The sequence below is a fragment of the Dendropsophus ebraccatus genome, chromosome 1, assembly GCF_027789765.1.
Source record: "Dendropsophus ebraccatus isolate aDenEbr1 chromosome 1, aDenEbr1.pat, whole genome shotgun sequence".
Taxonomy (NCBI): domain Eukaryota; kingdom Metazoa; phylum Chordata; class Amphibia; order Anura; family Hylidae; genus Dendropsophus; species Dendropsophus ebraccatus.
Genome location: NC_091454.1, coordinates 220,733,581 through 220,746,095, shown reverse-complemented (window position 1 = coordinate 220,746,095; position 12,515 = coordinate 220,733,581). Strand labels below are relative to the sequence as shown.

General features: G+C 39.9%; 1 protein-coding gene across 1 annotated transcript; it reads right to left on the bottom strand.

The window, feature by feature from the left end:
* Positions 1–4,041: 4,041 nt before the first annotated feature.
* Positions 4,042–9,877, bottom strand: LOC138784757 (extracellular calcium-sensing receptor-like). The gene is made up of 6 exons (XM_069960440.1): positions 9,768–9,877; positions 8,519–8,810; positions 7,093–7,917; positions 6,583–6,810; positions 5,480–5,603; positions 4,042–4,946 (listed from the first exon to the last, which is right to left on the bottom strand). Exons 1-6 carry the CDS (start codon positions 9,875–9,877, stop codon positions 4,042–4,044), a joined length of 2,484 nt encoding a protein of 827 aa, XP_069816541.1.
* Between the last annotated feature and the right edge of the window lie 2,638 nt (positions 9,878–12,515).

Here is a 12,515-nt window from a genome sequence, read left to right as displayed (position 1 = left end):
GTGTCCTCCCATAGAGATCTGTAGAATCTAATCTGCATTTTGGGTGATTTAACTTTTCGGAGTAGAGAGCTGTAGTGAAGCAGGAGAAAACAAGGACCCACGCTGCTGAAAACATGCCCGCCATTGTGTTTTATTGGCAAATAAGACATTTAAGTATTATAAAGGAAATTGTTTAAGTTGTTGTAAAACTGCAAAAGAAATGTTGGATATAGGTAGGTCTAGTACTGCCGTCAACTGGCCTTAACACATTGACCCTTAGGGTTCTGTTGGACCAAACATAAGGTTCCTAGCTGAGTTTGGTTCAGTAACATTTTGAGGGATAAGTATACATGATAGATGATATAGTATACATAAAAGATGGAGATACAGGGTAATTAATATTATATAACAGAAGTGATTGTATGGAACGTTCAGTATGTGCTGGGACATAGCAATAGTTATAGGAGCTCTGGATAGTCCTTCTTATACTCAAGCCTCCCATCCCTATTAATATAGACCATTAACCATGTCTATACAGAGTGCATTGTAACAGAGTCATTTTTATACCCTTCACATATATCTATTCTTCAAGGGTTACAATAAAATTATTCTCCTGTCCTATGAATTTCCTTGCATTAGTCTCTCCCTGGTGAGCAATTATCATCATTAACTATTGCGGTGGGAATTCTCATTTCTACACACACTGGCGAAGAGCTACGTGTTTTTTATTTTAAAGAGAAATACATAAAGTGAAGGTAAAATTATTAAGTTATTTTATTTTTTGTATGTTTATTTTATTCTGAGGCACTTTTTACATTTTTAAGACATGATTATGTACATCTATATATGATACTTAGGGAGTATGTGGCAGGACTTGGGGGGTGTCATGTTTACGCTTTTCGCCCTGTGGTAAAACTGACATGTTATCTATATTTCCCAAGTCAGTATGATTACAAACTAAAAGGTTACTTAGATAACTTTAAGGTTATTTTTACAGCATTGTTTTTTTTTTTTTTTTTTTTTAAACTAAACCTTTAAAATTGCTCTATTGCCCTCCTTGTAACACTTTAGTTTTTGGTCTATGGGGGTATTTGGGGTGCCATTTTGTGAACCCCAATCTATACTTTCTATGGGTAGCTAGCTTTCATATATGATCACTTTTTATTACTGTTTTTCCGGATATGATGTGATCAAAAATCTGCATTTTTTTTCCTGCTCACTCCATTTACCATGCGAGATCAGGAATATGATAATTTAGCAGTTTGGGTAATTCCGCACAGGGCTATAGCAAAAATGTTTGTTTTTTTATTTATTTTTATTTATAAAATGGGAAAAGGGGGTGATTTTAACTTTATTTTTTATGACAGTAAGTTGTATGAGCACTGCACTAATAGCTCACAGAGATCAATGCAGTTCCTATGTACTGCGTTGATCTATGTAATTGGCACTCGGTTATTATGGGCTTCTGTAGCCCATAGTAAACAACTGCCATGCTGGAGTCACCTACATAAGGTTGCTGAGGTCCGGAAAGGACAGATAGCCCCTCTGCGATTGCATCGTGGGAGGGCAATCCAGCAACTAGACCACAAGGTTAATGGGTTATAACATTTGAATGGCACTGTAAGTATTGACAGTTAATAACCTGGGTGTGGAGATTGGCCCGTGCCGGCATAAGTATACTGTCCCCGGCTGCTGGAGAGGCGTGGTTCAGAGCGTACTTCAGGTGTAATTTAGAGCTGTGAAAACAGCTTCAGTCTTCCCTTATATGTGTCCTCTAGTAGTGATCTGTTTCTGGATTTTCATTCAATTAAGAACCTGGTTGTGTGAGCCAGCCAGCATCTTGCCATTGCGGTGAGCTGTTGCATTTTTTTAGTGTTTACAATTTCAGCAATAGCAAGGTGCTCCTGCCTAGTGTGAATGGTGTTCTCGTAGAGCTGACCAAATTTGTCTTTTTTTCTGTGTCCCAGATGGGGGAGTGGCTGCCTCTACTTGGTCGTGCACTCCACCTATCCCACCCAGGTGGGTGGTGCAATTATTTTTGAAGGTATGAGAAGGATCTTGCATGCCCAGAGCATAGGCGTATTGTACGCCATGGAGAGGCCATATTACAGTGTAGGGTCCGCCCCGAGCATGAGGCTACCTTATCGTGGTGGGGTGGTTTACACTGTTTTCAAATGATAACCAAAACCCTCATTATTTTTGTGGGGATTTTTTTTTTAGCAGTTGGGGGGGGGGGGGGGCTGCTTTTAACTATTTTAATGTCCGTAGTGGGTCTACATCTTGCCATTGCGGTGAGCTGTTGCATTTTTCTGTGTTTTTGTGTTTACAATTTCAGCCATACCAATGTGCTCCTGCCTAGTGTGAATGGTGTTCTAGGAGAGCTGACCAAATTTGTCTTTTTTTCTGTGTTCCAGATGGGGGAGTGGCTGCCTCTACTTGGTCGTGCACTTCACCCAGGTGGTGCAATTATTTTTGCAGGTATTAGATGGATCTTGCATGCCCAGAGCATAGGCGTATTGTACACCATGGAGAGGCCATAGTACAGTGTAGAGTCCACCCCGAGCATGAGGTTACCTTATCGTGGTGGGGTGGTTTACACAGTTTGCAAATGGTAACCAAAAGCCTCATTATTTTTCTGGGAAATTTTTTTTTTAGAAGTTGGGAGGGCAGCTTTTAACTATTTTCATGTCTGTAGTGGGTCTACATCTTGCCATTGCGGTGAGCTGTTGCATTTTTCTGTGTTTTTGTGTTTACAATTTTAGCCATATCAACCTGCTCCTGCCTAGTGTGAATGGTGTTCTAGGAGAGCTGACCAAATTTGTCTTTTTTTCAGCATTCAAGAAAACACTGGCTAAAATTGGAATCCCTTATTAAACTTTGCTCAATAAGAAAAACAATGGCGACAGGAAGTTCAGTTTGATCTTTTAATAACTGTCAGCTAACAGGTAGAGTGACATGGAGAAATGAGCCCTAAACTAGAACCCAGACCCATATCTCTACCTACTTACCAAACTCTGACGATCCCTGTCCTGAATAGGTGAAACACTGAACAACACAAGACAGACAAAACACAATACAGGAAGGTCAATGATCCAGGTAATAACTGACAGGTAGCAGAGGTACTGAATGACCAAGTAAAAGGCAAAGTCAAGCAAAAGTCAGGGCAGGCTGCAAATAAGAGAAGTCAGAAAGTCTAGCAAAAGGTCAACAATAGCAGAATAAATCAGAAGGATAGAAATAGGGTATGTTGAATAGGGTATTTACTGCAATAGCAAGCAACTACTGCAGTACCTAAGAATAACATATAAAGAACCAGGAGCCTGGTTCACAATCCGATTGGAGCGGATTCTTGGTTTCAGAACAACCACAGCTGACAGTAAGGAAACTGACTGGCCGGAAGATCTGCATGGCCAAAAAGCACAGCCAAAAGCACAGCCTCGGTTATATCCTGCACACTGAGAACCGTGCCAAAATCCGAATAGGTACATTCATAACAGGATGGACTTTAGAATTTTTAGTAATCTCATGGGAGTTACTGGTTTATGATAGTTATTTGATTGTTATTGGTTTTAGTTAGTTACAGCACTTGCCTGCTTTCTGCTGTACATTCTCAAATCGAATTTGGGACCAATGTGACGGGCGGGTCAATATCAACCTCTGTATTAAGCTCAGCACCCTATTAATATATTTGTCTTTGTAGGGTTGAGCTATGTATGGACTTGATGCAAGACATCGGGACCCTCTTTCTTTTCTTCTTTTCTTGGACACTGAAACATACGCCAGCAATTTATATTTCTCTTCCTACTGTTTACCAATTTCCTATCTATTGTGTCGGCATTGTACTGAATTTGAAAAATCTGAATAAAATGTTGTTTAAAAATTTAGAAATTTTAGAAATAATAGATTTTTGCAATATCAAAGACAACGTTATAGATTGACACAAATTAACAAGTGTAAATACTCTCCTGTTCAAATATAACAAAATGTTTATTACATGGTTAAAAATGTATATTTTATAGGAAACATTTAAAACAGAGGTAGAAATCAGAAAATCCCTGTTGATCACGTTTTTTGCTTTGCCATCAGTTTCTCTCTTGAGTTCATGTCGGGTCTGAATATAACAATGAAACATTTTGGAAGGAACATGCAAATAATCAGACTCCAGGTTGATGCTTGGATAGCAAAGATCTCCATGGCCACCATATATTTTCCTCGGGAACTGAGCGATGCGGGAATGTAGGACATCCAGACACTCAGGAAGGCCAGCATGCTGAAGGTGATGAACTTGGCCTCATTGAAGCTGTCTGGAAGTCTTCTGGCCAAGAAAGCCACAATGAAGCTGATGGAGGCCAGAAGACCAAGGTAGCCAAGCATAGACCAAAAAGCCAAAGGTGACCCTTCATTACATTGAATAATCAGCACTCCCGAATTACTTTCTGATTTAACTTCCAAAAAGGGAGGAGAGAGTGTCAGCCAAATAATACAAAGAAAGATCTGAATGAGGATGCATGAGATGACTATGAAATATGATACACGGGGTCTAGTCCAATATCTTAGTTGACTACCAGGTCTTGTAGCCTTAAAAGCTATGACTACCATAATGGTTTTAGCCAAGATACAGGAGACACAAAGTGCAAATACAATACCAAAAGTTACTTGTCTTAAAAGACACATCTCATACTGAGGATAACCAATAAAGACTAAAGAGCAGAGAAAACAGAGAGACAATGACACCAGGAGAAGACAACTTAAGGAGTAGTTATTGGCTCGAACAATAGGAGTTGTTCTGTAGTGAATAAAAAGTCCAATAATCGCCACAGGAACCAATGATGAAGAGATGCCAGTAGCTATTAAGGTGACGCCCAGTGGATCTTCATGTGAAAGGAATTCTTGGGTCTTTGGGACACACTGATCTTGGGTTGGATTTGGCCACATATCCCACGGACATTTTGTACATTGCAAAGAATCTTAAAACAATGTTTTTAAATATAGTGTTAAAGCAGTGGACTTGAGGTTCTACAGTATGTTGTTTTCCAGGAAGAACCTAAAGCGAATGTATCTTTCACTACCTGGTCAGCGTTGGTGCGGAGATCCTTGTGTTGTGGTCCATTTTTCAAAACACCACCCAGTTCCCGCAATCAGTGTCTGTTTTGTCTTGTTCTATGCACTGGAGGCAGGCCCAGTACTCCCAGTGTACCGATATCCCCACCCTTTGTGACATGACCAGACTTGATTCTGATGGAAAAGAGGGGATATCAGTACACTGGGGCACCGTGCCTGCCTCAACAGCATGAAGCGGTCCGAAGTGCACAAAAAAAACTGCAGCCTTTTGTGGAAGCCAGGTGGTGTTTAGAAAGATGGACTGTGCCACTGAGATCTTCGTTCCAGTGCCAACCAGGTAATGAAAAACAAAAATCACTAAAGGAACTGGTACATTTGCTTTGACATTAGACCAAAAAATTTAAATATTTGTTATGTTAAATATTTCTTTGTTTTCTACCTGTTTGATTGGATATTTCTCCATAAGGGCACAGAATGCATTGGAAGCAGCATGAAGGTTCTCCTCTTATGGCAGCTTTCCTGAAGCCTGGTGGACAACTGGGGCTGCAAACTGAAAGGGGTACCTGGGAAGAAAATATATTAAAGAATAATACATTCAAATAATTTGCAGGTAATGGCTTAGAGAAAAAAAAAATGTGTGGATTTTGGGAAAATTCTGAAATAAGAATAACATAAAATTCTTGTCTAAGACCTAGACCCTCATTCAGTAATGTCCTCTCCACTTCCTTGCTTGATTATTATTTTTTTTACTGTACCATGTGATTATGAAACTATATAATTGTCAAATCATAAAACTCTCCTTGTCCAGATCTTCTTTTGATCTACTGTATTTGTGTACTCCCTAAATGGAAAGTTTTTTTTTTCTATCACATTTTGCTCTTAGGCTATGTTTTGATATCATTTCTTGAGGCTCATCTTAAACATCAGAAAAATACTAGAGACGAGGGAACTGGGTTCGGGTTCGAGTTGATCTGAACCCGAACGTTCGGCATTTGATTAGCGGGGGCTGCTGAATTTGGATAAAGCTTTAAGGTTGTCTAGAAAACATGGATGCAGCCAATGACTATAACCAAGTTTTCCACATAGCCTTAGGGCTTTATCCAAGTTCAGCAGCCCCTGCTAATCAAATGCCGAAAGTTCGGGTTCAAATCGACTCGAGCATGATCGAGGCTCACTCATCTCTAAAAAATATCAATTTTCAATTTTAAAAAAATATAATTTTTCGTTCTCTCTCTTTTTTAAGCATTCAGACATTTCTTTTACACATTTTTGGGTTACTACTATTTTTTTTTTTTTTTTTGGGGGGGGGGGGGTATTTTTGCATCTGAAAATACATCTTCTATTCTGTGCCAAATACTCCCGAGCATTAAATTTTACAGTCAAACCAATATGGTTGAAAAATGTAATGTGTTTTCCATTAGATTCACTAAAATCCAAAGTGAAAAATTAGGCTTTTTGTGGGGATGCTTGCTCTGTACTACTGAAGTCTTATCCATGATAATTTGATGGCAATGTGGAAAATTTGCTTCAAACTATGTTTACCCCGAGGTTTTCAGTTCCCCATTGTGTGTGGCTGGTGTTAATGGTAAAGACGTTCCTACTGGTTATACTGGTATCATAGCTGCCCAGTTTGACTTGTTGGAGTTTTCCTTCAGGACTCAGCTGCCAGTTCACTATATCAAACACAGCAGGGGGATCTCCGTTCTCATCAAAAAACAGTTGTCCACCATCAGACATGTTCAGATGTAACTTCTTCATGTAGTGCAACAACTGTGTGTAAACAATATTCATAATTTTAATGCAGCTTCAGCAGGACACTAAAAGACTGAAGAATAAATATTACGTTGCAGGAAGGCAGTACAAAATATCTGACAATCCTCTGAGATGTAGAAAATGCCTGCTCAATCGTTGGCCTCAACGGTGACCAACATCAGTAAGTCATTGACTGAGCACTCTTTCCCTGCATATAGGATTGGAGAAGTCTAAATTACAACTTTATATCTGAAAAACTCTATACAACATGATAAGTTTTCCCACTGAGTTTAAACTAACCTGCCAAGGCTTAAAGTTTAAAAGATTAGCACATGCTCCATTGGGGAATGGTCCATCTCCCTTCTTGCAGTTACCCAAATCATTCAGAGCTTTTGCTACGGCATGAACTGCTAGATAGATATTATAGTTCACCCGTAGATTAGAGACATCATTGAAACTGTTCTGGATGCTCTCAAGACTTTCTTGGCCGGTACATTCTTTTACTGATGAAGGGGTTTCAGGGGATGTCTGATCTTGAAATTTACAGCCGAAAACTTGTTCCCAGAATATTTTTATGTATTGGTTTCCCACAACCATGGATGGATTGATCTTGTTGAGGAAATTTCCAAATCCCGGCACGCTTCCACTATGGAGGGCAAAACCAATTGTTCCAAGAAGAAGTCTTGAATATTTGTTTACTGACAAGAAAGATGAGGTAGCCCAACCGTTACTGGCAATCCAAACTTTTCCTGTGACGTTCTGTCTCACCATCTCATCAAGGACATAACTTAAGTCTATATCATTAGAGAAGATGACCACAGCTGTGGCCGTTGAGTCTTTCACCACCTGAGCAATATGTGGGGCATTTCGATCTTGCCGGCTGGTGACTATGGTCTCTGTGAAAGCCACACAGGCTCCAGCATTAAGTATATCCCTCTTAACTATTCGAATACCTTCTTGTCCGTAATCATCATCAAGGGCTATTAGACCAATCCAGGTCCATCCGAAGTGCAACACCAGCTGTGCTAGACCCCGAGACAGGAAGGCATCACTGGGAACTGTTCTAAAGAATGATCGGAACTGGAGACGTTCACTGAGGAGAGAACTTGTGGAAAAGAAACTAATCTGTTGGAAAATTTTAAAATATGTATTAAGAAAGATATCTATACCACTTTCACAATTTATGACACTATAATCTAGTCTGAACTGCATCCAATCATAAATGGGGAAATATGAGATACACACTGTAGAATGAGTTTCCATTATTTGATTGGTATTATGGCTATATCTATCTATAAAAACATTAAAATAATAAATTGTGATCACTAATTGGCTAATACACAAACCTTTTTCGGAAATGTATAAACACTTCATTTAAAATATTGTGAGAAAATTTTGTAAAATCTAACATTTAGTTGGTCAATTAGAAAAGCCCCAATAAAACACTTGTAGTGCACAATCAAAAACCATACTGGGTGCATATCCTCAGATAAAAATCGCTGACAATTAAAAAGTGTGTGTGTGTGTGTGTGTGTGTGTGGGGGGGGGGGGGGTGTTATCATTGTTCAGCCTGCGGCATACACCAGGGATAAGGTGCAGATTCGCACCTTCTCCCTGTTATTAGACTGCCATAGCAACTCTGGGAAGGGGTGGGGGTGGGGGGGTTGGTGATATTCTTAATATTTTCTATCCATAAATATTTAACAACTTGGGTCCAAGCACTTACTTGTGGATACCTGTATATCCCCAGTATATGAGCCAGTAAAATGGAGAATGTAGATGAAGAATGTCCAATCACTGCAGCCAAGCGGGTGTCCTGGTTACATTGATAGTTGGGAACAGATTGTCCATGACCACTCAGCAGTTGTAGAGTTCCCGACAGTGATTTCGGGATAACTAAGCAAGTGTCAAAGATCTGAAATCCTAAGGTGACATTTGGCAAAAAATTGGGGGTTTTGTTAATTTCTTCCACAGCAAAATGCACGGCTTGGGCACCCTGGTAGGGGTCTAACATGAGGCTGAGAACAATAGAGACAAAAGTTTATGTTTTCTAAAGTTATTGTGCCTAATAAATTAGCTGTAACACAATACATGGACAAAAGAGTATGTCACAGATTTGCCCCTTTTCCATGGCATGCTCCAAGCCATATCCGCAGCTTGCCTGATGCACGACCTCTTCTCGCACCTGGCTTTACATGGTTTACGCCACTCACAGGCAGGTGCAGACCGAAAGACTAATGCCTGTGCCAGGGCCGGACAGCTTTACTAAAAGGCATGCATAGTAAATTTGGTCAGGGAAAAGGGACTGGAGTCCCCCAAAAAAGTTTTAAAAACTCATGGTCTATGATCACTTACTCATCAGAAGAGAACACAAGGTCACTCACGGAAAGGTTGAGTGTAACCCAGTGGACACTATAGCCTATAAAGTACGGAGTTCTTTAGAATATATAACCATTATTAATGTCCATATGCTGCCCGGGACCGTGGCTATTAGCGGGCATGAACCGATCTCCGTACCCGCTAATTAGGCATTTAGATGCAGCTGTCAACTTTAAATGCTAGGTGTCCCCCATCATTGGTGGGGTAGTGGGGGGGATTGCCCCCTCATGACGTGTTGCGAGGATTGATCCCTGCATCTGTACTGGGCCGGGGTCTGCACCATAATGCTGCTCATCCGGGCTCGGCATTCTATCGCTCTCAGCTACAGCAGCCGAAAGCAGTAGAACACTGATCTCATGGATCTATGCAGTATATCTATACTGCGTAGATCTCTATGAGAGATCGGAGCAGTGATACTAGAAGTCCCCCCAGGTAAGTGTGTAAATAAAAATAAATAATTAATTAAAACTTTGGTATTCAGATGTTATTGCCTGAACTATTACATTATCATATTCCTGATCTTGCATGGTAAACAGCGTAAGCAAAAAAATTACCCCAATCCTTAGCTAGAACAGCGGATAAGAAACAAGACTTACGTTTTACAGATTGTAGGACCAGGCTTTTCTTTGAAATTGATCTTTAGATATATTTTGTCCACAAAAACAGGCTTTACCACCCCTATCATTATATTCCCATCCATGGACATGATTGGTGTGAGATCACTACTGATCAGTCTGCAACTAGGTTCAATAAAATTCCACAAGTGTAGGATGCAGAGTGTGAGCAGAAGCCACATGGTCCTCAGTTGGTCATAGATGAGAAGATGTGCAGTTTTCAGTATTAATCCAGCATCTCTAAATCATATAATAAAAATTCATTTAGATTAGTTGTGCCTTTCTATTTTAAAATTCCTGCAATCCTTTCCTTCAGTTGGGTCGTGTGATCTCACCGTGACCCCCTGGAAATTGCATGTGTTTCTGAGCTCTAGAACCTCCTGATAATTAATGAATCTGCATAGACTGTTCCACACAATCTCACCCAAGGGCGGAGTTAGAAACTCCAATCACAGTTATTGATGATGACTATACAGTTATAATTGATGTGATGACAGTTCAGCCTTCCTGATTGTATACTTAGAATGTCTTTATTTTATTTATATTTTTTTTACTTTATGCTTTTTAAAAACATCTTACATAACACTATATTACAATGATTACAATAAACTACAAAAATACTCATCCCCTCTTTCCCTCCCTCTTCAACATGTAAAGAAAACATATTTTCCAAATTTACAGTACATCCCTGCCCCCCCCCCCCCCATTCACCACAAAGAAGAAGAAGAGCAAACAACAACAACAAAGAAAAATCTCTCTTTTTTATTATATTATAATTATCAAAACTTTTTTAATTTTTTTAATGTTAGGAACAGTGGGGGCCACCCACTGCCTTACTATTACAAGTCTTCAATAAAATAACAACATATGAATGATTATCTTTTTATCTTTTTTGGCTATTATTTTTGAAGTATCCCCAAGAATTACTAATTTCCAATTCCCAAGTTATATAGATGTGTCTAAACAGTGTATTACCGTATCTGTACGGTTCTGCCACACTGGTAGCTGATAATCCAGGAAGTGAAAAAAAAATGGGCTCTGTGCCAATTCTCATTGTCTCCTGCTCCTTCTGCTCTCCCACATTAGGAGACAAATATTCCATGCCTCTGTCTCACATTGTGTGTGTTTGCTGAGCACAGGCTGATGATGCAGACAGGGGGCAGGATGTGATGTCACAGGAGGCTTGGCTGGATCCCCCAATCCCCTGAGTGATCAACCAATTTTACTGATTGTGATGGCTGGGGGACTGTGATGATCAGTTGAGGGACAGCATTGCATTTTGGGAACTGCTAAACCAGGAAGGACAGAAACACAATACAGAACAATCCCCCCCTCCAAACAAATGGATATTTGGTAGTTTTAAAACCAGGATAGACAGGTAAGTAATGCTATATGCATCTGCAGAAGTTTCATATTTTCAACCTCTAGCTGGAGTTCCCCTTTAACCATTTGTCCTCCTCACAGGGTGTATAGTATAATCGGTGTACTATATTAAACTGGACTATTCTATGGCGTCCTGCTCTAGAGACCTCTCTGATGCTACCAATAATTCCTTCTCATTGTGTTTCCCAGTTTCTCCTACCTCTGCCTCCCACTTCTTTGCTAGTACCCCCCATGTCTTGTTCCACCATAAGATACACATATAATATTGAGCTGAGGCAGAGAGACAGCAGACCGGCAACTAACTACTCCAATTCGGTCGGATCAACCTTTAGGCCGGGACCTTTTAGCAGACTTCAGCACATGAAGATAGGGGTGCACTTCTCAGAAAATGCAGTGTGAAAACATATAAATCCAAGGAATGAGAATGGAGAAGGCACTCACCATGAAAAATTCTTCTTTATTAGATCCAAAACATTAAAACAGGCAGAGCGTGTAGCAGTCGGCGGGGATGCCAAACAATCACAAGAAAAGTGTAACAGCCGTTTCACGCGTGCATGCACGCATCATCAGACACTACTCCACTCCCTTACCTGCCTTCTTTATGAAAGACCCGTTGCAATCCTAGGAATTTAAGACGTTTAGCATCCCCATCATGAAACCCATTCATATGTTCAATTAATTTCGGTACACCTTTTTTTGTTCTTAATGAACGTACATGTTCATAAAATCTTCTGTTTAATGGGTGAATGGTCTTACCGATATAAAATAAACCACAGCTGCAAATTAAAGCATAAATAACATTTTTGGTTTTACAAAAGATTAAATCAGAGATTTGAAATGTGACACCTCCTAATTGGATAGTTTTACAGGTAAGAAAGGAATCGCACCAATTGCAGTTTCCGCATTTAATGTTCCCTGTTACTGGGCAGTTGATAAGCCAGGATTTATCTTTCACTTTTTTTTGTTTCTCTAAACTTGCTACTGACTAATGAATCTTTAAGGTTTTTACACCGGCGAAAGGAGATCAAAGGTTGGTGGGAAAAATACTTAGATAAAATAGGATCCTGCATAATTGAGTACCAATTATTTTTAATAGTTGTAAGTATAAGATGAGCCATAGGGCTAAACTTAAAGGAAAAAGCAAAACGTGTGGCTTGAGGGGATTTTTTTTTATAATATTCTCACTTTTTTTCTTCTTTTTCAGGAGTGAAGCACGATTGTCAGGAACCGGACAGCAGGACAAGACAAGACAGTGAGCCCTAAGCTCAGCCCCGCCCACTGTCCTCTACCTATTTGCCACAATCCGCCCTAAGATGGCGGCGAGCAACTGGGCGTCAGTCCCTGCAC